Consider the following 23283-nt stretch of genomic DNA (forward strand, 5'->3'; position numbering starts at 1 on the left):
GCAGGATGGGGGATGCGGGATGTGGGACGGAGGATGCGGGATGCAGGGTGTGGGATGTGGGGTGCAGGATGCAGGATGCGGGGTGCAGGATGCAGGATGCAGGGCACGCTGCTGAGCTGCGGCGGGCGGCCGGGCGGCACCGCGGTGCTTCGCCTCGCCTCGAGGCCTGCCTGAGCCGCGCCACGCAGCCGGGCACAGCCGGGCACATGCCGCTGGCTTGTCACCTATTTGCTTTTGTGCACTGTGACCTTCTTGCCAAAACAACCCTGGAAATACTGCTTTTTTTAAAAAAAAGGTGAGGAAGAAGGTGAGAGCGGAGGGGAGAGCATGCAGCATCTCCCCCAGCGCTGCAGATGCCCGCCGAGTGCAATGGAGGCAAATGATGCCCGAAAGCTCCATTTTTGAGTGGTGCAATCAGCCCGCTGGCATCGGTGGGGCCGGAGCGGGTGCACACGGACACTTTCACCGAAAGGGACAGGACAGACTCCCCCAGGCACCCTGAGCCCCATCGCTGCCGGGAGGAGAGCAGGGAGGGATGTGTGCACGGGGGGCAGGAGCCCTGTCGGCCCCCCCCCAGGCTTCCTGCTCTGGGGCAGCCGTGGGGCGCGGGAAGGGCCCCCAGCCCCCGCGCGAGCGTCCCGGCGCAGGTAACATTTGGGCGCGTTCCCATAACGGGGCACGGCGACGGCTGTCGGCGCGGGGCCGCAGCCTCCTCTCCGGTGCTGCTGTTTGCTTTGCAGCCTCCTCAGCCCCCATTGAGGCTTTTCATCTCCGGCCCCTTCAGGGGGTTTAAGTAGGTAAAACCTGAGGAAGAGGCTATTTTCCTCCCTCCCTTTTGAGTCCTGCCTTGTGCCCAAAAGGCCCCCTTGTTTCACGCGTGCCAGTCACCTGGCTGGGCCCCCGGCCCCTTTCTCTCCCAGCCTCCCCTTTCTTTCTCCTTTCTCTCTTTTGACTTTTCCAGGAGCCCTCGCTCTCCAAACGAGCTTCAGATTGGATCCAGATTGAGGTCCCTTTGTCTCTCAAGGGTTGTACTAAGCTAATTAAATGTGATCCCAACAAATAAACGCCGATCTCCCCATTACATTCAGGCCTGCCTTTCAGGCAGCACCGGGCGGCCCCTCGCCCCCGCCCGCGGCGCGCAGGGTCCCCCGCATTGAGCCCGGCCATTGAAAGCACTGCCAGCACTTCTTTTGTGCCGGGGGTCTCCGAGCCCTTTTTCCATCAGAAAAGACCCCCAAACAGCAGCTCGGCCTTTGTGAGTTTGCAAGCAAACGCCAAAGAAAAGCCCCCTGAATGCTTTAATAAATGACACATTTAGCAACTTCGGCGGCGCCTGGCTCCCGCGGCAGCCGCAGGGGCGCGATGATCCCTCCTGCCCCGGCTCCCCTGGCACGGCGGGACCGCGGCGATCCCCCCCCCGGCTCCCCCCGGCTCCCGGGGCATCTGCGGCCGCGGAGGTGCCGGGATGCGGCCGCAGCACCGGGGCGGCTCGGCCCCCCGCACCGCGACCCCGGGCAGCGGCAGCGCGCGGCGGGGCGGCCGGGGCCCCGGAGCTTCTCGGCTCGGACCCCGCGCGTCGCCCTGGTATCAGCGGCGACAAATCCGAAATCGCCTTTAATGCCCCCCCCCGCACGCCCCCCCGCATCGGGGGCTGCGCTGGACTTTTCTCAGCTCAACTAATATCTTTTTAATGACTTTGGGAGGGGGCAGAGCCCGGCTCTGCCCTAGAGCCTGGATTGCTCCAAACAGATGTTGGGGCAGAGGGAGGGGGATGCTCTTCCCTGCCAGGGACTTTCTTCGGGAGTTCAAACGAGAGGGGAGCTTTCAATCACCGCTAAAACTGTATTTCTCCCTATTGAACAATGGGCTCCTTTCTGCGCCCGGGGGGACTCGGCTGCGATCGCGTTTCTGGTGCCGGAGAGGAGAAACCTCCAGTTTTAGAGCAGCAAAGCTCAGCTCTGAAAAGGGCTCTTCCCCGCTCCGGTTATTGCGTAGCCTCACATCCCATCTGGCATCCACCCCCTCCACCCCCTTGTAAAAAAGTAATAATAATAATAATGACAATAATAATAATCATTTCTCCACTTTAGCCTTTCCCAAGTGATGCACTGGAGCTGCCCGCAGATTTTTTGCGATCAGCCCGGGCTGTTTGCGGTGTTAAACAAACGAATATTGACTTTAACCCGTTTGGGGAAGGGGCTGCCTGGACGGCCAGGCTGTGCCCGTCCCGGGGGCCGGGGGGGCTGGCCGGGCCCTGCGCCCGCACGGCGGTGCCCGCGGCTCCCCGCCCGAGCGCGTCCGTCAGCTGCAGCCCCAAAAGAGTTAAATTTTAAAGCAAATCAAATTCCCATTGGCCACTGTATATTATCTCAGCAGTCTTCATTTGATACCTCTTTAATACAGAAAGGAGCTTTTCAACTCCCTTTTCTCTCTTTTCTCCCCGCCACTCTTTAAGAGCAATAAATGTTCAACTGCAATAACTATAAATCAATCTCAGCTCTGTTCAAATCCTATTCATGCGAAGGGCTGGAAGAGAGGAGAGAGCTCCCCCCTCCCCCCCACCCCCCAAAAAGCAGCTGCTGGGCTCTAATCTCCTTTCTTGCACTGTCATTCACCCTCATTTTTCCTCCATCACCCCATCCCTGCAATCTTTTCTTGTTTTGCTTTTCTTTTCTCTCTTTGCTGCATTATGATCCCATGTCTCCCCTCATCAGACCCCAACCTTGTCCAGATCCTGACCATCCCCTTGTAGGCTGTGAAAGAAAAGAAGAGTCCATGGATGTCAAATTGGTCTCAAAAAGACCATGAAAGATTGATTTGCTCCACTTTTCTTCTGCCTGACATTATTTCTGAGGGTTCTGAATGGGAAACCAGAAAGTCTGGGACTGGAATAAAGATGTTCTCTCTGTAAGGGGGAGACGGGGGGGAAAAATGCCCATTTACTCCTGGCCCATCAACCCTGCAAAACAGAGCAAAAGAAAAGAGGACTGTGGCTATTCAAAGTCAGACCAATATGTACACCTCCCAACAATATGCCAATATACTGAGGGCTTCTCTATTAACACCCATGAATATTAAAGTGCTCACTAAACGCTCAGAAGGAACTTTGGGAATATACACATGAAAATACAAGCAGCATTGTGCGGGGCGCCGAACAATGGAGCGGCGATAATGGGCCTTCTCTATTAACAGCCATGAATATTAAACTTGTTTCCTCTTAAATGTTAAAAAGGAGGGATAGCTACGATATTAAAAAAGAGGAACGCAAAGGGCGGGGGGGGGGGGGGGCAAAAGCACCTTCCTCATACTGGGAAGGAGGTTTGGAAAACAGCTGGGGAAATTTAAAACCGCTCCAAAAAATAGGAGGATTTTTTTTTCCACATTTTTCAAGCGGGGGGGGGGCAAGGGCCCCCCGGCCAGTGGCATGACCCGCACCAGCGCAGAGCAGCCACGGGGGTTACGAGTGTATTTTTGTCCTGGGATAACGTGGGGGATTCGAGGGGATCGCTTGTTTTCAGCGGCTGAAAGCAGTACGTGTGTTGGAAAGCCTTCCACCTGAGGTGTTGTATATAGCAAAGCTATAATATTCAGACGTCACGTAGGCTGATGGGTCTGATATCCAAAGTCCAGAAAGCCAAAATAAACTTATTTTTACATACGTTAAAAACAAACAGAAAAAGCCCCGGTAGGTTATTAACCTTCTCTTTCTAGGACAGCGTTGCCTCTCTCCAGGCAAACACCCTCAGCAGCCAAAGACTTTGGCTGCTTCCTGACAGCTGCAAATATTCTGGGTCGTGTTAATAGGAACGAGCGATTTCACCTGCACGGCGAGAACGTTTTTGCAAGCCTGCGCTGCCGGGGGAGAAGCCGCCCAAGGGGCTAACGCTATAAAACACACGCCTGGGGCTGGCTGAGCCCAGCCTGGCGTGGAGGGAGAGGCAGCGGGACCCCCTTTGCTTGCCCACGAGCTGGGCAGGGCGGTGGCAGCAGCAGGCTCCCAAATTGGCCCTGCCAAGGTAGCAGAGAGCCCGGCACGGTCCGGGTGAGGTGCTGGCGGCTGTGCATCGCCCGGCACCGCGGGTGGGAAGGTGGGGGGAGCCTGGGGGGCTGCCTGAGGCCGAGGTACTTCCCTGCCCGAGGTTTGGGGCGGGTCCCCTCGTGGGTGGGGGTGCTGGGTGTCTCTGCCCCTCCTGGGCACGGTTTGCTCCCTGGGGGGCTGTGCCCTGCGGGGAGATGCCGCGTGCAGGGGCTGGCCCACAATTGCCTCGGGGACTTGGGGGCCCAGTGGTCCCCCCCACCCTAGTCCTTTGCAGCCCCTTGTCCCTATGAAAATCAAAAGAACCAGGCTGAGGAGAGGGCTCTAAGCTCTGACACAGCAGGACTGGGTTTAAATCCAGGAAAGATTAACCCTTTACTGAGCCAGCGAAACTGCAGGTCTTGAGGGAGGGGGCACTCCGGATTTAGGGGGGCTGCTCCGATGCCACCCCGGGGGACAGAAGTGGGTCCACAGAGGACGCAGGGCCTCAGGGAGCGGCCGACGGCTCAGCGGAGCAGGCGGGGATCGTGGCGCGGGTGCCAGGGCTGCCGGGGAGCATCTTTGCCCCGAGGCGGGCAGGAGCGGGGCGGTGGGCAGGGGGGCTCCGGCCCGGCTCCCTCCATGGCAGCAGAGCCCCGGGAGGCTGGAGCTCCTCTGGGGTGGGGGTCTGGCCCCCGCATCCCCCGGGGGGACGTGGCAGAGCTGTTCCCATTACGGGGAGAGATTCGCCCCTGGCCCCTCTCCCCCGTGGGGGCTGGAGGCGGCAGCTCTGCCCTGCAAGAGCCCTGGCCCTCGCCCCCTTCTCCCGGGACACGCGGCAGGGACGCAGCTTTGGGGGCTGCAGCTGAGGGTCGTGCAGAGGTGCGTACGCGGTGTGAGCTCCAGGCTGTGACGCTCCTGGGCTGCATTTGAGGACCGTCCTCAGGGTTTAGGACCCGGCACTGGCTAAACCCCGAGGGACCCCCGGGGGTGCCCGCGTTTCTGCTCCGGGTCGCTCCGGGACGCTGCACCTCTGCTGCCCGCCCGGGGCTGCAGGCGGCCCGGCTGGGGCCGGGGGAGCCCGGAGCTGCCGCCCCGTCCGCTGCGGGGCTGCGCCGGGCGGGAGCCGCCCCGACGGGGCTGGTTCCCCGGCGGCTGCCGGGGGCGGGGGGCTCCGCTCCGCGCCGGGGCTGGCCGCGCCGGGGCCGTCGGGGCGCCGCGCTGCCCCGGACCGAGCCGCCCCGTCGGGGCCGCCGGTACCGGCGCGGGCGGCAGCGGGAGCCGCGGCCGCTCGGGGCCCGTCGGGGGAGGTGCGGTGCGGCCCGCCGGGCTGCGGCCCGTTTCCCCGGGGCCGCGGGGGCCCGACGGCGCCGGACAGCGGGGGCTGGCGGCGGCGGGGCCGCGGATTTCGTTGTGCTGCGAACCGCCGCGTTTCGCCCCCAAAACGAGCGGCGGGGCCGGGCGGAGCGGAGCCGGTCGGTGCGCCCCGTCGGCGGCGGGGAGCGGCGGCGGCTCGGCGGGGCTCGGCGCCTCTCGGCGGCCCCGGGAGCGGGCGGGCGGGCGGCTCTGCCTCGGCTCGGCCGGGGGCTGGGGCTGGGGCGGGCCGAGGCGGTGCGGGTGCGTGTGTGTGTGTTGTGTGTGTGTTGTGTGTGTGTTGTGTGTGTGTGCACGGCGCCGCGTGTGTGTGTGCGCGCAGTGTCCCTCCCTCCAACCACCCCACCCCCGGGGAGGGGAGGGAAGGAGGGGAGGGGGGCTCCGACGGCTCGCCTCGCTCCGGCAGCCCCAGTCTCTCCGCCAACGTCAGGGAGGTCATTAATAACCAATTAGGAGGGTCAATGAAGCTCATATATAGCCGGGCGGGAGCCGCCGAGCGGCACGGAGCCCGGCCCGCCGCCCGCGCCCCGCCGAGCCCGGCCCGCCGCCCGCCGCCTCGCCCCCATGATGGGCTCGGTGCTGCCCGCCGAAGCCCTGGTGCTCAAGCCCGGGCTGAAGCCGCAGGGGCTCTCCCTGGCCGAGGTGATCACGTCCGACATCCTGCACAGCTTCCTCTACGGCCGCTGGAGGAACGTCCTGGGCGAGCAGCTCTTCGAGGAGAAGAGCAGCCCCAAGACCGCCTTCACGGCCGAGGTCCTGGCGCAGTCCTTCTCCGGAGGTGAGTCCCGGTCCGGTCCCGGTCCCGGTCCCGGTCCCGATCCGGCCCCGCACGGCCCGGCCCGGCCCTGCACGGCGCCGCGCCCGCTCTCCCCAGGCGTGTAATAGCAGTTGACTGGGGAAGAAGGGCTTTAAATTCATTTGGTTAACTTGGGCTTGACCTGAGAAAGTTCCCACTTAAACCGCGGGCTTAAGAGGGGGCAGAGGCGGGGGCCGGGGCCGCTTCTTTTCTGCGAGACGTCCCCAACCCTCATCCCTCATTCAGCAGCCCGGGACAATATCTTTTCTCTCGCTCCGGCATCGCCGGGGCGTCCCGGCTCCCTTTTCCCCTTCTCGGATTTCTGTTCCTCTCTTAATTTACCATGAAGGCTAATTCCATTTCCATTCACAATATGTCAACCATCTCATCTCCCCATTTTGTAAGAGGAATTCCTGGGCCCTTTTAAACAAGCCCTTGCGCCATTCAAGCACAATGTATCGCTACAGCATTCTTAAAGGACTAATGAATTTAGAATTAGCAATTTCTTTCTAGTTGAGTTTAATGAATGCAGATCACTTTAACAGCATGACAAATTGCTGGATGGGCCGAAATAGACACCATTTAACCCCCTTTCTCAGCCCCGCTCGCTCGCCCAGCCCGGCTGCTTTTCCCAGGTACCTCCTCAATGCCGTGGAGGGGAACCTTGTACCACATTGTGGGATCCCAGTTGGGCGTTTAAAAGGCTCAGAGCTGGGCTGGGGCTGGGGCTGCCGCCCGCCACAAAGCAGCGCTTTGTAGGTGCCGAGGAGGGGGTCCCTGCTCCCCGGCCCCCCGGGCACCCCGCTCGCCCCCTCTGCTCCTGGCCATGAGCCCCCGGGAAGGCTGGGGGTGCCTGGGGGGACCCTGGCGTCCGGGAGCGGTTGGTGAGGGATGGGACAGGGTGTGAGGGAGGAAGGAAGCCGGCGGGTCCCTCTTCCAACCCCTCTCCCTGATGCACGCAGAGGTGCAGAAATTGTCCAGCCTGGTGCTGCCGTCGGAAGTGATCATCGCGCAGAGCTCCATCCCCGGGGAAGGGCTGGGCATCTTCTCCAAGACCTGGATCAAGGCTGGGACCGAGATGGGACCTTTCACAGGCCGGGTTATCTCGCCGGAGCATGTGGACCTGTGCAAGAACAACAACCTCATGTGGGAGGTAAACCCCCCCCGCAGCCCCCTCCTTCTGGGCGGCCTGGGGGAGACGGGAGGGTCCGGGCGTCAGGATCCCGGGGCTTTGTCTCGTGCTTTGTGTGGCACTGGGCAACTCCCCTCCCTTCCCTGTGCCTCAGTTTCCCCATTTATAAAGAGGAGAGCTGGGATCCTCCAGGGCTGACCGGTTCCAGGAGACCCTCGGGTCTGGGGCAGGAGATGGCTTCTGCAGCCCGCAGCCCTTGGCGCAATGCTCCGGGCACAGCCTGCTCTCGGAGAAGCCCGAGACCGCGTCGCTCGCTTTCCGGGCAGCAGGATCGCATCCTGCCCTGCCCTTTCTTGCCGCAGTGAAGCACCAGGCTGGCACCTCCCGGCACCCCGCAAGGTGGGAGAAATCGCCTCTCCTGTCCCCCTCTTTGTCCCAGCCCTGGTGCAGTCAACCCCAGGCGACGCTGCAGGCTTCGGGGGAGCCGAGCTGCCAGGACACCGAGCGTTCAGGCACAGTTAATACCCCGGGTTTTGCGCACTCCTTTGCTTTCGCCAAGTGTCAGACTTGCCTTGATTATTTTATTTGTTATTTTTAATTGCCTAATAAAAATGTGCCTCGCCTTTCCCCCAGTGCCGCTTCCCCAAGGGCCGGGGCTGCCGTGCACCTTCCTCCTCCACCCCGCGATGCCGGTCCCTCTTCCCGAGGCGGCTCGGGATGCCGAATAGCACCGTTGGGGGCTAAGCTGCCGGCCGGGCTCTGCGGAGACGGGGAGAGCTGGCTGGAGACGGGGAGAGCTGGCTCGTCCTGCGGCGGGAGCCACCAGGGCCACCGCGCACCGCGGGAGGAGGCAGCAGCCCGGCGCCGGCTGCGCAGCCCAGCACGGAGAGCAGCCAGGGTCCGGGCACCTCCCGTCCGGAGGCAGCGGCGCTCGGCTGCCTGCGGGCCTTCGCCCCGAGGCCGTGTTGCCTCTGCAGTCCCCTCCGGCCAGGGACTTTGTTCCAGAGCCGCCTCTGCCCCCGGCAGCGCGATTCCCCCAGGCAGGGGTGAAGGGGCTCAATCCATCCCGGCCAGCGACGCTACCAACCTCTTTCCCCCGCGCAGGTTTTCAACGAAGACGGCACCGTGCGGTACTTCATCGATGCCAGCCAGGAGGACCACCGGAGCTGGATGACCTACATCAAATGTGCCCGCAACGAGCAGGAGCAGAACCTGGAGGTGGTCCAGATCGGGAACAGCATCTTCTACAAGGCCATCGAGGTACAAGAGGCTGGGAAGCAGCCTGGGAGGGGAGCGGGACGTTGCCACCCCCCACCCTGCAGACCCTCCCTGGCTCTTCAGCCCTTCGCTGGGGTGTTGGTGGGAGCGGACGGTGGGTGCAGGGGGGCTTCGCTGCTCCCTGGCACCTGGAGCCGCCGGGGGCGGCAGGGTTGGCACGGCCCCAGCGGAGAATTGCACCCGCGTGGAGGAGGGAGCTTGGCACCGTGGGGAAAAGGCCATTGCGTGGCTTTTAGGGAGACTCCGGAGAGCAGCGAGGGGCCCTGCTCCTCTCCAGCCCCTCTTGGTGGGTTCTCGATGATGGGTGCTGAGCAGATGAGAGCAAACACAGCCCAAGCTTGTTTTGGGGTGTAAAGTGTGAAAAGCCCTGCAACCCTGGCCCCGTTGGGCATCTGGGCAGGTCGGGGGTTTTGTTGCTGTCCCAAAAGACGGGGCCTCTGCCTGGAGGTCGGGTCTTGTGCGGAGCCAGAGAGGCCTTATTGCAGCTGGGGAAAGCCGGGGGGCTCCCACGAAACGCAGGCACCGAGCAAAGCCGAGGCTCAAATCCGCACAGCTTTCACCTAGAGATCACAGCTTTCGCCTAGAAAATGAGCATGAGAGGAGGATCAGGCCCGGCGGCCCCTGGGATATCGGAGCTGGGCAGGGAGCTGCGGAGCAGGCAGGATACGGCGCGTTGCCGCTGCTCCTGCTAGCGCAGCCGGGCCGTGGGCTTTCCGCAGCGGGAGCAGCCTCGGTCCTGCCCAGCTCATCCAGGCGCTCCCGCGAGAGGTGCTGGCGGGCACTGGGCGTGCTGGGGGGTGCTGGGGGGTGCTGGCACAGCGGGGAGCAGAGGCAGGCGCCAATCCCAGGGACATCGGGAGTCCGCAGCACGGCCTGCTGCGCTGCAGGGCGAAGGCTGGATGTGTCCCCCATCTCCCAGCGGGAGACACCAGGATGGAGGTGGGTGTTGGGCTGCTCGGGCAGTGCCACGCGTGTACGGGACATGTGGTGACGGCGGGGACCAGCCTGGTATAGGTACCATATCCCCATAAACATCCCCCCCGCCACCCTTCCAGATGAGGAGTAGACAGGGTGTAGAAGGCCCTGGGAGAGGCTTTGGGGAGCAGGTTTTTGGCTGAGTCAGGAGAGGCACCGGCTGTGCCGGCGGAGCAGGGATGGAGCTGGAGCGGAGACGATGCGGTTGCAGCTGGAAGATGGTGGTGGCTGGGGTGGGGGGGTCGCAGCACAGCAGCATCAGCTTAAATGGGCAAAAGCTGGGACGTCTCCCATCTCATCCCGGGGCTGCGGGACCGGCGCTGCCCAGTGTTATCCCAGTGCTGGGTCCAGAATCTCCAGCGCTTGGGACCATGGGCGGCTCTGGCTGGGAGACGGGTCTGACTCAGGAACGAGCGTGGGTGCCTGGACGCATCTGCGGGCGAGGGGCTCCCCAGACCCGTTTCATGCATCAGCTTAAAGAGAAGCAGATGCTCAAACCCTCCACCAGACAGGACCGCAGCTCGCTCCTGCATCGAGCCAGCAGCAGGATCGGGCCTCAGATCACCGCAGCGGGGTGGGAAAGGCGAGTGGATGGGTATGGGAGCGGGAGACGCAGCCTCTCCTGCGGCGGGGAAGCCCGCGCATCGGGCCAGGGCTCTGCGGCCGTTCCCCGTGCGGCCATTCCCGGTGCAGGTCTGCAGCCGCAAGCGCTGAGCGCTTCTGCGCTCTTCTCCCCGTCCCGCACACCCTGTAGCTGTATCCAGCTTTAAGACCTGATATTCTGGCGGGCAGGTGTGCCTGCTGTGAACGTAGCGCAATTGCTTCTTATTACCCTTCTTATATTGTGCAAAGAAGTAAAATAATTCCACCTAACGCTGGTGTAATTAGGAATCCAGCTGTTTCTCCCGCCTCGCAGCCCTTGTGTGCGCAGATGGCAGGGCAGGTGAGACGAGGATTTGGGGATGTGCACGTAGGGGCCTCGGACAGTCGCAGTTAATCTGCAGGTTCAGGGCCCAGGGCTGAATCGGCAAGCCCCAGGGCAGGATTAGTTTCCTTCCCTCGGCACAAGAGACGCTGAAACGTGAGAGCTGGACAGCGAGTGACGGGGAGGTGGCTGGCGGGGAAGGACGCTGCTGCGGTGCGCGGTCCCGGGGACGGCAGCCAGCGGCACCACCGTCGCTGTGCTCCCGGGACAGCATGGGTCACTCCTGGCCACAGGGCAGGGAAGGGGCCGGGCGCTTTCCCTGCGAAAGCTGAGGAAGGGAAATACCCGAGTGTGTGAGGACCCACATCCCTCACAGGCTCCCTGTTCCCACATGTGTGCATGCACCCGCTGCGGCGCTGGCTCCGCGCAGTTTGTTTGCGCTCGCCGGGGCTTGTGCACCCAGCAAGGAAAAAGAGAAGAGAAAGCAGCAGAGGGTTTTCCTCTCGTGGCTCTCTGCTCGCTGATCCCCCAGCTCGGAGTTGCCGGGGCACAAATGGGGTGTCACGGACTGAAGCGAGCTCCCCCCGCGCTCCCCGGCCGCGTCGCCTCCAGGCACCAGCTTTACTAATCACGAACCTGGGACCAAGACCCTGCATGAGCGTCGGACCGGTCTGCCACGGGCAGGACGTGGGAACGCCGCCCTGATCCCCGTGTGCCTGTGCAGCAGCACATGTGTCTCAGGTGCTGCTACCCGCTGTCACCCCGCTCGTCCCCGCAGGGCTCCTGTGCAGCCTCCTGCCCTGGTGCTTGCGGCATCCTGGCCCCGATGCCTCCGCTGCCCTGTGGCTCCTGCCCAGCGCCGCTTCGGGTGCCGTTCTCGCCCGCCCACCGCAAAATCAGATTTACTGGTGCCTTTGTCGCTCTTCACTACTAGCGTTTCCATCTGCTTTGCCTGTTCCTCCCCTCGCTTGCTGCTTCGCTCTTCCCGTCCCCTTCCTCAGCAGTTCCCAGCTGCCGGGACGTGGCGGGAGAGCAGCGAGTTTTAGCCTTTGACCAGGCCGGGAGATTCCTGGGCAGCGATTTAAACTGTTTCAAGTGCTCACACGCTGCTGGTTGCGTGTGCGCGGCTGCACACACGTGTGCACATGCATGCACTTGGGTACCGTCCTTCAGCGGTATTTTATCCTGTTGTATTAAAAATCATTTTCTGTTACATGAAAATGATACAGGGAAACAGCGTCAGTCTGGGATGGAAATCGATAGCGGCTTCCTTGCCTTCGCTCTGCAGCCCCAGTGAGGTGCTCATGCAGATGGACACTTAACCGTACAAAGTCGAATTTCTACCGCTCTCAGGTGCTGCGGATTAGGCACATTTTAAGCGCTCTGCTGGTCTAACTGTTATGATCTGTGTTTCACACAGACAGTGCTTCTCTTAGACCCTGCTGTGCATGGAAAGCTGCTCTCCAAAACAGAGGTCCTTCCCATTTCTGAATTACATTCCTAACATTAGGGACCCGTGAGGAAAAAATATATATATATTTTTTTTAATAAAGTGATTATGTTAGTGTTGTCTGGAGCAGCTGCTCCCCTGTGCAAGAGCACCCGTCCTCCCCGCTGCAGCTGCTCCTCGCAGGAGGCTGCGAACGGCGTTTCGGCCCTTTGCTCCAGCCACCCCAACATCTCTGATGGTGCAGGAACGTAATGGGAACAACGGGGAAGGAGAAATATGATCAGCTCACAAAAATGGGAGCAGTGATGATGCAAAAGGCTTTCCCTGACCCTACTGATGTGTTTGAGCTGTTGCAGGAGCTGGAGCCTGGGTGCAGGCAGCATCGCCTGCCTTCCCCGCTCCTCCCTCAGCCCCTGAGCTCTCCTCCGCCTGCCCTGGCCTCACCCAGTGTTTTGCTGGTCCAGCTGCGTTTCCACCCAAGCGCAGGCGCGGCCTTGCTAAAACAAGCCCCGGCAGGGTCGGGTGGGAGATGTCGCCTACGTCCTACAGCAGGCGGGTGCTGACGGCTCCGTGCGGAGCTAAGCGCTCCGCGGAGGCACCGAGCCGCGTTTCGGTCTTGCGGCTCCCCGTGTCGGTCTCCGTCACTGCCGTCTCTCGCTTGTCCCCCGCGGGGCCGCGTGTTTCTCCGTGTCTCTGTGCACACGGCCGTGTCCTTGTCTCTCTGAGCAGCAGGGACCTCTCGGTGCTCTGCTCCAGGGACCCCAGCTTTGCCTGCACGGTCCTCTTCACTGGCTGCAGCGTTTGCAGCCCGGCGCGGGGGGACCGGGGGCAGGTGTGGGGCAGCGGTGAGCCTTGCTGTGCCGTTGCCTCCAGGGCTCGGGGGTGCTCGGGCACCCCGGCAGGCCCCGGCCGTAGGCAGACCTTGCGGGAGGTGAGGTACAGTGAGTGCGGGTCCAAAGGGATGGGACAGGGGTGCGTGGGGAGCCGTTTGCCGTCCCCTCCTGACACCCCCGCCTCTGTATCCCTCTCTCTAGATGATTCCTCCGGACCAAGAGCTGCTGGTGTGGTACGGGAACTCCCACAACACCTTCCTGGGCATCCCAGGCGTGCCGGGGCTGGAAGAGGAGCAGAAGAAGAACAAGCACGGTAGGTGACATCGGGAACAGCCACGGGTGCAGCCCATCCTCTGCCCCCAGCTCCCTTCATCCTCGAGGCCGGGGTGGGCATGGGGCAGGGATGTCCCAGGGGATGTGCAAGACCCTCCAGCTCCATGGGGATGAACGCAGGGACCGTGCAGCAGCAGAGCCCACCCCCGGCCCTGTTCCCTTATGCCTGAGCCAGCTCGTGTGTCGGAGAAAGCCGGTCTCCCCTGAGAAAGACCCATGAAGATTGGGCAGGTGCCTAGTAATTTGAGGGGCTTCCTCCGAGCCGATTAGCCCGGGGCAGCTGCGGGTCCCGTTGCCATCAGCCCGCTGCCCCAAGCCGGGGGGAGCGCGTCGGCGCGGCAGGGACGGTTTCGGGAGGGGAGCAGGAAGGAAGGAGCCCCGATGCACCGTGAAACGCCAAGCAGACAAAGTCACCGATCGCCCTGCTCGGCGTTTAACGCCGCAGAGCCTTTTTCCCCCAAACCGCCCTGCTCTCGGAGCGGGGCCCCCTCCCGCTGCCCCTCCTCCGGCAATGCCGGCCTCGAGCCGGGGAGGGGGGTCTCCGTCGGCGGGTCTACTGTGGCCGTCCCCAGCGGGTGGCCGGGACGGAGGGCAGCGCCTGACGGTCCCCGTCGCGCGCTCTGTCGTCCCCAGAGGACTTCCACGCGGTGGAGGCGGGCGCCAGCACCACGGGGCGCATGCGCTGCGTCATCTGCCACCGCGGCTTCAACTCCCGCAGCAACCTGCGCTCCCACATGCGCATCCACACCCTGGACAAGCCCTTCGTGTGCCGCTTCTGCAACCGCCGCTTCAGCCAGTCCTCCACCCTCCGCAACCACGTCCGCTTGCACACCGGCGAGCGCCCCTACAAGTGCCAGGTTTGCCAAAGTGCCTACTCGCAGCTCGCCGGGCTCCGGGCCCACCAGAAAAGCGCCCGCCACCGGCCCCCCAACGCCTCCCTGCAGGCTCACTCGCCGGCCCTGCCCGTGCCCCATCCCGCCGCCCTGGCCCACCACATCCCCACCATGGTGCTGTGAGCCGCCGGCGCGGCGGGGGGGTCGCGGACAGCCGGCGGCGGGGGGCCGAGCCCGGCGCTGAGACGTGCCGTGCAGCGGGGGGTGCCGACCCGCGGCGGAGCGGGGGGGCAGAGGCAGGGCTGCGGCGGGTGTCGAGCGGGCACGTCGGTTTGGTTTTGGAGCGTCCCTGTCCGTGCGGGGTTTGGGGGGCGGGTTGGTGAGCGAGGGGTCCCCCCGCCCCGGCTCTGCCAGCCTCCCGGGGCAGCCGCGCCGGGCTGGAGCCTCCCCAGGAGAAGCGGGGCACCATGTCCCTCGTCCCTGGGACTGGCAGAGGGGGCGAAGGGATGGTGCCTCCGAGGCAGAAAATAAGATGTCTCGGGTGGATTTGCCAGTGCACTGCGGGAGGGCCGGGGCAGCCCAAAAGCTGAGCCGGGCTGAGTCACACCCGGGTTTTACAGGTAATTTGACGGAAAGAAAAATTGCTCTTGTCCTTCTCCTCCTCTGCTCTGGCGAGAGCCCAGCAGAGACGCGTCGCCCTGCTCGGCGGCTGGCGCAGCCCCGCAGAGGCCGTCGCCTTCGTGCCCGTCTGCCCCGGGGGGGTGGCGTTGCCCCGGGGGGCTCTTCCCAAGGGAGAGACGGCCGAGCCCCAGCGCCGCCCCCTCGGGAGCCCTGCTTTGGCAGTCGGTCACCCCGTCCCCGCGGGCCACGCGTCCCCGATGCCTCTGGACAGTGGCATGGGCAGAGGCCACGGGGACGCCCCGTCCGCGGGCAGGTCCTGGGGGGTCTCTGCGCTCTGCCAGGCTGTGCCTGCTCCAGCCCGGGGGCCGTCGCTCCCCTCGCTCCCTGCAGCCTGTCGGGAACATTTAAATTTACTTCTACTGCCCTCTGGGGACAGAGAAAGCCCGTCCCTGGGCCGGCTCTGTCCCCAGGGACAACTCTAAGCGCCCTCTGGAGTCCTGCCACAAGCGAGAGGAGGGCTTTGTATCATAAAGCTTAAAAGAAGGTATTCTAATATTAATTATAAGTCTAAGATGTATAAAGTTTTCACAAACTGTGTTTTACTTCCAGGAAAAAAAAAAAAAAAGAAAAAGAAAACCAACTGTCACTTTAACGTTGTAAATATTTATGTAAAACATTATTTACAAAACTTTGATATTATATATTATTTGATTGTATATGTACACAGTGTAAATACATTTGTACCTCTCTCTTGTATTCTAAATAAAAATTACTTGGAACATTTATCATTTGGAAGATGGATGGTTTAGGGAGCTTTATTTTGCTCTGTGCCAGGGGGAGGACGGCTGTGGGCAGGATGAGAGAGGGTTTGACGAGCACGAGGTGGAGAAGGAGGTGTAGGATCACCTAAGAGAGCAACCAGTGCAGCCGGGGAGGAGGAAAGCTCAGTTCTGGGACGCAGGAGCCCTCTTGCAGGGCTGAAAGAGAAGCGCTAACTTCAGCTTAGCTCCGGACGGGGTGGTGGTGTTCGGTTTGGTGGTGGTGTTTGGTATCTTCCTGTCTCCGCTTGTACAGTCTCTATTTGAAACAACCACTGCCGGTATCTTCCATGGAATAACAGTCATATTTCAGCTGTGACGGGCTACAGATACAAGTCTTGCTCGAAAGAATAATATTTGATCTCGGCCCGGAGGAGCGAAGCAGTCCTAACGGTCATCACTGCCTGCTGCTTCCCTCGTGTTTTCCCAGCAGCTCCGAGCGCCTAACCCGTGTTCGAACAAAATGAGCAAAACTTCCCCGCAAACACGTGATTTACCGCTGCAGCGGCTTTGCTGGGGGTGGCGGGAAGGTCTCCACCCTGTAAAGCAAGCGCGAGCGCCTTTCCGAGGACGCGCTCCGGCACGGTGCCAGGCTCGCTCGGGCCGAGCCCCTGGCCGGCACCGCTGCCCACAACCTTGCACCTGGGACTGGAGGAGCCCTCGTTGCAGGGCCAGAGGAGCGTCTTCAAAATAGGAGGGAAATCGTTTGTATGCTCTGCGTGTGTGGATATATGTGTATATATATGTTTATATGACCTCCCTGCGCGATGCTGCGGCATCAGTGTCGGTCGCGCCGCAGAGCAGCGTTAGGCGCAGCCCCCTCGCCGCACGCCCCGTGGGGTTGAATCACCAGGACAGAGCACAACTCCAGCAGTGAGAGACTGTTTTTTTTTTCCTTTTTGACCTATGAAATGTGATTTCCGAGCGGTATCACGCAATCCTTCCCTGTCGCACGCAAACAACGAACGCCTGCCTTTTCCCAACGAGGCGGGGGGGGACGCAAAGGGCGGCAGGCGATGCTGCAGGGTGGACGCGGCCCCTCGGCGGGGCCCCTCTGCTTGGGGTGCCGGGACGGGCCCCCCTACGGTGGAAGGGGGCTCGGCCCAGCCTGCGGGGGCCACGGGCAGGAGGGGAGGCCGCTGGAGGGTCTGTCCTGGGGGCTGGTGGTGGGAGCGCTGGGGCAGCTCTCCTTGAGGATGGTGCCTGCTATGGGGTGAGGGAGCCCGGCTGTGGGGCAGCCTTCCCCGCTCAGCCCTACAGCCTGTCCCTTGGCAGGGGGAGGCAAAAAACCGAAAAAACGCCAGCTTTCCCTCACTAAATATGGCCCCCCTCTCCCTTTGGATCCCAACGCAGTGAAGCCCACGCCTTCTTTCTCTGCCAGAAACCAAAATGGCCGCCCACCACGAAGCCGTTATTGCCGCCTGTGGCCGCCCTCACCCAAGATGGCGTCGTCCTGGCCTCAGGCGCGCTCTCGCCAGCAACCAGCATGGCGGGCGGAAGGCGCGGGCGGAAGGGGGCGCCGGCGCGACGCTGCCCGCACGCAACATGGCGGCGATGGCGATGCGGCTGCCGGTGGCCCGCAAGCCGGTGAGGCAGAGCGCGGCGCCGGGCGGCGAGAAGCACCTGGTGGCGCCGGGGGACATCATCACCACGGACACGGGCTACATGAGGTGGGGGCAGCCGGCGGGGGCTCCCGGAGGGGAGCGGCGCCGCGAGGGGGGATGTGGCCGGTGACTCCCCGCTCGGGGCCGCTCTCTCCGCAGGGGCCACGGCACCTACGTGGGCGAGGAGAAGCTCATCGCCTCGGTGGCCGGCGCCGTGGAGAGGGTGAACAAGCTGGTGTACGTCAAGGCGCTGAAGACCAGGTGCGAGCGGCCGCCAGGCCTCGTGGGCGAGGCGGCAGCGCGGGGCGACGGCCCGGTGTGTCCCCGCGTCCCCTCGCGCGCGGGGCGCCGTGTCGGTGGCAGAAGCGGCCGAGGCACGTGTGGTTCCTGAGCTGCTGTGGGGAAAGGGTTTCTTTAACGTGCGTTTTCTTGCTCGCAGGTACAACGGTGAAGTTGGCGATATCGTGGTGGGGAGGATCACGGAGGTAAAGCTCACAGAGGTCCTGGCTGCCCTTCCCTGGTAGTGACTCAATTTTTCCTGACACACGATTAAGTGAGAATTAAGGTTTGGCTCATATTTACACCACAAGAGTGCTACTGAGGAGGAGGATGGTCTGCTAGACTGAAGTATCTCTATCTGTTCCAGAGCATTTCTAATGCTCCTAAAAGCACATTAGTATTTGCGCTTTTTAGCACCTGCCATTGTGCATTAGCACAACTAAGTGCTTTGCAGGCTTGAACTTGGCTTGTCTAAGCTCTTCCAGTCTGCGGGACGTTGAAAAGACTTACCGAGAGCTGAGGAGAAAATATATGGTTTTAATTACAGAGGCATTATTAACATTTGGGATTTAAAAAAGATGAGGCTAAAAGTAGGTCTCAGTTCCCACCTCTCTCAGTGTCAGTGCAAGTACAGTGTGAGCTTGCTGTTAATTAGCACATGTCCCAGGATGGGCCATTCAGTTCAATCACCATGCGTGGCTCGTTGGTCTGCAGCTTGCATCATGCTGGGCTGCAGGCTCGAGTGCCTGCCGGACCTCCCTGTCTGGTGAAGAGCTTTTGTTCATTTTTTTGAGCATATATCAACAGAATTTTTCTTTACCAGGTTCAGCAGAAACGATGGAAAGTGGAAACCAACTCCAGACTAGATTCAGTCTTGTTGCTGTCATCTATGAATTTACCTGGTGGTGAACTGGTGAGTGCGATTCATGTGGAACAGTGCCAGAGCCCGGTCTTGTTCTGCTTCTACAGCAGAAGCTGAGGGCTGGGCACTGAGAAGCCAGGCGGCTTTGGAGCTCTTCCCATGGTTAGCACATGTGTAGTATTGGTGTTTGTGCCTGCAGGTGGATCTGTAGTGCTCTGGTATCTTTATTTAACTCTTAATGTTATTTGGACATTAGCGTCAGTGATCTAAATACCAGAGCCTTGCTTTTCTTTGGTGCCAAGATTGTGTTTTGCATGGCATCATAAGGAGGTGGTCCCCTCAGTGTAGGAATTGGTTGATGTTTTTCCATTCTGGGCCACATGCAACTTTTCTCCCGTTCTGCTTTTCAGAGAAGGAGATCAGCAGAAGATGAGCTTGCAATGAGGGACTATTTGCAGGAAGGGGACCTCATCAGTGTATCCTTCCACTGCTCACATTCAGACAGAAGACCCAAGGGGCATGGGTGAGAACGTCTAGAGCTTAGCTAGCCAGACTGGTAAGGAGAGTTCTCTGCCTTTGGGCAGTGAGCAGCCAACTCCTGTTGGCACTGGGTAGCACCAGGGAGCTTGTTTCCTTAAGTGGCACTGACAGGCAGAAGTCCAGTCTGTATTTTCTGATGGTGCTGTGTCACTACACACTCGGAGTCTGAAATACGGGAAGGTAAGTTGCTCAAAAGCGCTCAGTCTTGGCTTAATTCCACTTCACTTGACTTGTATGGGAATGTCTAGGCTGGTGCTGAGTATTACTTAGATTTCCAAACCTGCAACTGGTTGGAATTTGAAGCAGATCAGAGCTCTTTCTGTGATGGCCTCTTCTTGCCCCAAGAAATGGGTTTTGAGAAGGGCAGGGGGGAGAGGGAAGATCCCTTTGGAGAGAGCTCTGATGAAGGATAATATGTAGCCCATCAGACAGTTCCTGCTAGCTTGGTGGTCCTGCGGTAGAAGGCCAGGCCCTTCCTAAATACAGTGCAGCTCCACCCAAGTCAGTACAATTTCTTTGGCTTTATATCGGAGTAGCAGCAGGATTGGGCGCTTTTTTTTTTTTTTTTAAGGGAAAAAAGCTCTGGAGTAGAGCAGGGTGTTGTTAGAACCCATTCCGACAGGTTAGGAGGGATCTCAGCTCCCACATAGGAAAACAAATCAGAGTTCCTCAGTGCAAAGGGAACGCCCTTGAGTTGCCCTTCGAACCACAGCCCTCTTTGTCCACAACTGCAGGCTGCGAGTCCTGTTTCCCACACGAACACTGAGGGGAAAAAGCTTCTGGCTCAAACTTGCTAACTCCTCTTCTGCAGGCCATTGCCTTTGTAACTTGTTTCTCTCCCCAGGGCTCTATTTTAGGCTTTATGCAGTTGGCATTTATCTCTGATTTTGTGCATTGTAATAAGCCAAGGGGCCATTGGAGCGTAGACTGCAGTTTGGGATTACCGGACCAAAGGTATTAGCATTTAAAAGATGAAAGCAAAGTGTGCTTATTGCACAAAGGGTGAAGGACAGCTATTGGATTAAAAGGGAAAGCATTCTGCTAAATTGGGCCTCTCACTCTTCATTTTTCTGTAGGGATGGTTGATGTAGTTACGATCAAGATATTATTAACATTTGTGCTAAGAATGTAGAGTATTCTTCATCTTCAAAGGGCTGCAAACACATTAGCTAATCTTCCCAGCACTCCCAGGGGCAGGCAGGTTTTATATTCACTGTTTCACAGGAAAGGGTGTTAAGGCTGGCTGGTTCATAGACCAAGAATGGAGAGCATGTCAGTGACCTGATGCATCTGTGGTGGGCCATATCTCACACTAAGTCTGATGGTCTGCTTTTCAGCTTGGCCAAGGTGTGCTCGTTCAGGTCTCACCCTCCCTCGTGAAGCGCCAGAAGACTCATTTCCATGACTTGCCCTGTGGTGCGTCTGTGATCCTCGGCAACAATGGCTTCATCTGGATCTACCCAACTCCAGAGCAGAAAGATGAAGAGGCAGGGGGCTTCACCACCAACTTGGAGGTGAGGGGACAGGGAGGATGACAAACCTTCCCCTACCAAACCATGTTTTGTTACTCTGACACAGTCCAAGAGGCACATCAGTAATGGATGTTCTGCACTGGGGACTTCTGAGTCCCCCTTCCTCTCATCTGGAACCTGTAAGCAGTTTCCCTTTTGTCAATGTCTTGCAGCCTGTTAGGTTGTTTTGCCTCTGTGCTTGCAGCAAGAACTATATTAACCAGTCTGTAACTATTTAATGCTGTTCAGTAGGCCTCACCCATCTTATTTTCAACAGTGGACTGTTCTGTTCATATCACGGAGTGTGGAGGTTGCTGGGAGCTTTTTTTGTTCTAGTATCACAGCGCAGAGTTATGATAGAGGTCTTGGTGCTAAGTGAGACTTCTAAGCCTATGCCTTCTGCTGTCCCTGGAGTGTTGCAGCCAGTCTAAGGAACAGTTTGGGTGGACTACAGAAGATAGCCTTCCCAAGTTTGCTGGAAGAGCTTTGCCACCTGCCACAGCACGGACATGAATGTTTCCCTTAGGAGGTATATGGAAGTGCTTGTGAAGAACTGGGAAACCACCAGCTGTTTGGTTGAGCGTTTATGCTTCTGTCTTGAAGGAGAGAGAAAGAGAATTTCTCAGATGTGCTGGGCTTTGCAGGAGCAATTCCTCACCTCTTTGAAAGTGTGAAGATAACCTAGGATTCCATCTTTAGGCCACCTCTTGGTGTCGCTTGAGACTTTGAAGATGTGCTATTAGATTTGTGGCAAAGCTTTGTTACAGTAAGGTTATATTGTTTCACCGTGTATTCATCTCTTTTCCTTTGTTGTTCCTCAGCCAGTCCCCTTGTCTGACCGGGAGGTGATCTCACGGCTCCGGAACTGCATTGTGGCTCTGGTTACTCAGAAGATGATGCTCTTTGACACCAGTATCCTGTACTGCTATGAAGCATCCCTTCCCCATCAGGTACAAAAGCCAGTGTTTACTTTATTCCGTGCTGTGGGGAGGGTGTGGAAAAGCCACATCAGCTGCTACCAAAGTCAGTAAGTTGTGTGGTCGGGCTTCCTTTCTGTTTTCCAAACAAGGGATCCAGTAGTAAGTGATAACATGAACTTCACCTCTTATGCATGACATAGATTGCACTGCAACAGTTCAGGGATAGTCTGAAGAGTTCTGTATCTGGGAAAGTCCAACTTTTTCTCTGTAGAAATAGTTCCATCTTTGCACACAACCCCGAGGTTTCCCTTGCTGGGTAGGATTATTAACCCTGTATGATCCCTATGAAAACAGTGTTAAGTTTGAGATTGTATGAGGGTAAGGTGCAGTTTAAGAACAAATGGAAAAGCAGGTGCCATGTATCGTACAGAGCCCGGTCTCCCCTATATAGCCACATCCTGCAGTGCTGGAAGGCTCCTTAAATTTGATGTCTTCCTGACACCTTTTCTCTGTGATTTGTTAGGTTCTGCCAGCACGGTCACTGGCAATTCTGCTTCCCTAAACAGATAAGATCTGAAGTGTGTTCTGCTTTGAATTGCAGTGGCAGCCTGCTCAGCTAGATGAGATGTTCTTTTGAACTATACTTCTGTTTAAGTCATCTTTCCCCTTCCCAAATACTGGTATATGTCATTCAGCAAGGGTTAGGATATGACATAGATTTAGCTTCTCCTTTGATCTCTTATGGTCTCTGTAAGAATTGCTAACCAGGAGGAAGTTAACTTTGTCTTGGAACCTCTGCCATGATAGTCTGTTTGACCACAACCCCCTGAAAGTATCTCTCTTGCCACATGTTGCTGTGTGCCAAGGGCCCTTGTCCTCATGGTGTGCAAAGGTAGCAGTCACTTTTTAATGCTAATGCTACTCCTCTTTCTGCTGCAGATCAAAGACATTCTCAAACCAGAGGTGATGGAGGAGATTGTTCTGGAAACCCGACAGAGATTGCTGGATCTGGAGGGATAGGCCACCCGGTCAGAAGTGGTCATTTGAAGTCTCAACATGGCAGCTTTTGATTCGCAGTGTTTTTTCAGTATCCCAGTCCCCAACATTCATTCCACAACTCAGAAACCACCAAAATTCCTCATTTTAACTACTAGGCTATCTCCTGAGCCCCTTTTGTACGATAGTACAAAATAGTACTTAAACACACTAGCCTTTTAGTGCAGCAGCCTGAAAAATGGATTTCTAACCTTTGTGAAGATGCAGGTGTAACTGGGATGTATCTCATTATGCTAGTTGCTGTGTCTAGTGCCTCTGAATTTGGTGCAGAATGATAGAGAGCTGGGGGTGAGTTTTGTGTTCAGTTTTCCTCTCCCCAAAGGCTTTCTAAATGGTTTTGATTTTTCTTTACTGTGATAGAGATCTACCAGTCTGCGACTCCAACTGAGAGATCTTTGTCTCTTAAGGAGTACAGATCACAGGTACAAATCTTATGAGGACAGGATTCTTTATTTAGAGTGTCCTCACCCTGCTAACCACATTCTGAGTTTGGCTGTTCATGGCTTATGTATCTCAAGGGTATGGGAGTGGATGTATCATGATGTCGCTGCCCACGGGAGCCAGGTAGCCATTTTGATGGGTAAGCAATGCCCTGTCAGTCCCTCTAGGCACTGTGTGCATCCTGCTGGTCCCTTTTATATGCCTCATACAGTAAGCTCCTCCTCTGAGGAGGCTTCAGTATTGTTTTCTATTAAGTATTTTACATTTCAATAAATTTTTTTGAAAGAGAGATTAGCCCTTCAGGAGTGTGTGCATTGGCTTGTCTTCCTCCAGAATGAATTGGGTCTAGCTCAAGAGCTGCAGTTGGCTCAAACTTTCTTGTGCCAGAATGCTCAAAGTGGTTGCTGTGTCTTGTTATGTCCCCTTCAACCATTGCTCTTCATTCCATTCAAGCAGCGCTTCACCTTCTCCAGCATGTCTTCCATGAAGAGTTCCTCTTGTAAGGTAGATTGCCTGGCAGTGATCAGTGCGGCTCATGCTCAGTATTGCTTCCCTGCAAAACCCCGTGGAGTGGTGAGTCATGCAGCTGCATCTGGGGAAGGTGGGGAGCCCAGTAGGACGCTGGCCGAGATCCTCAGGCCGGTGGTTAGAGCTGTGCATGCTGAGCTAGGTGCTGTCAGTCAGTCA

The 23283-nt window shown here is 58.7% G+C and overlaps 2 protein-coding genes across 2 annotated transcripts; both read left to right on the forward strand.

The window, feature by feature from the left end:
* Window positions 1-5921: 5921 nt before the first annotated feature.
* PRDM12 (PR/SET domain 12) lies at window positions 5922-15339 on the forward strand. The gene is made up of 5 exons (XM_026101806.2): window positions 5922-6167; window positions 7148-7338; window positions 8422-8577; window positions 12980-13091; window positions 13745-15339. The coding sequence occupies exons 1-5, from the start codon at window positions 5954-5956 to the stop codon at window positions 14125-14127; spliced, it is 1056 nt and encodes a 351-aa protein (XP_025957591.1). The 5' UTR covers window positions 5922-5953; the 3' UTR covers window positions 14128-15339.
* A 1525-nt stretch (window positions 15340-16864) lies between these two features.
* Window positions 16865-22885, forward strand: EXOSC2 (exosome component 2). Its single transcript, XM_026101807.2, has 9 exons — window positions 16865-17053; window positions 17147-17248; window positions 17427-17472; window positions 18090-18179; window positions 18539-18604; window positions 18780-18848; window positions 20006-20182; window positions 21001-21129; window positions 22039-22885. Exons 1-9 carry the CDS (start codon window positions 16929-16931, stop codon window positions 22117-22119), a joined length of 885 nt encoding a protein of 294 aa, XP_025957592.1. The 5' UTR covers window positions 16865-16928; the 3' UTR covers window positions 22120-22885.
* The last annotated feature ends 398 nt before the right edge of the window (window positions 22886-23283 follow it).

Source organism: Dromaius novaehollandiae, chromosome 20 (assembly GCF_036370855.1).
Source record: "Dromaius novaehollandiae isolate bDroNov1 chromosome 20, bDroNov1.hap1, whole genome shotgun sequence".
Classification (NCBI taxonomy): Eukaryota; Metazoa; Chordata; class Aves; order Casuariiformes; family Dromaiidae; genus Dromaius; species Dromaius novaehollandiae.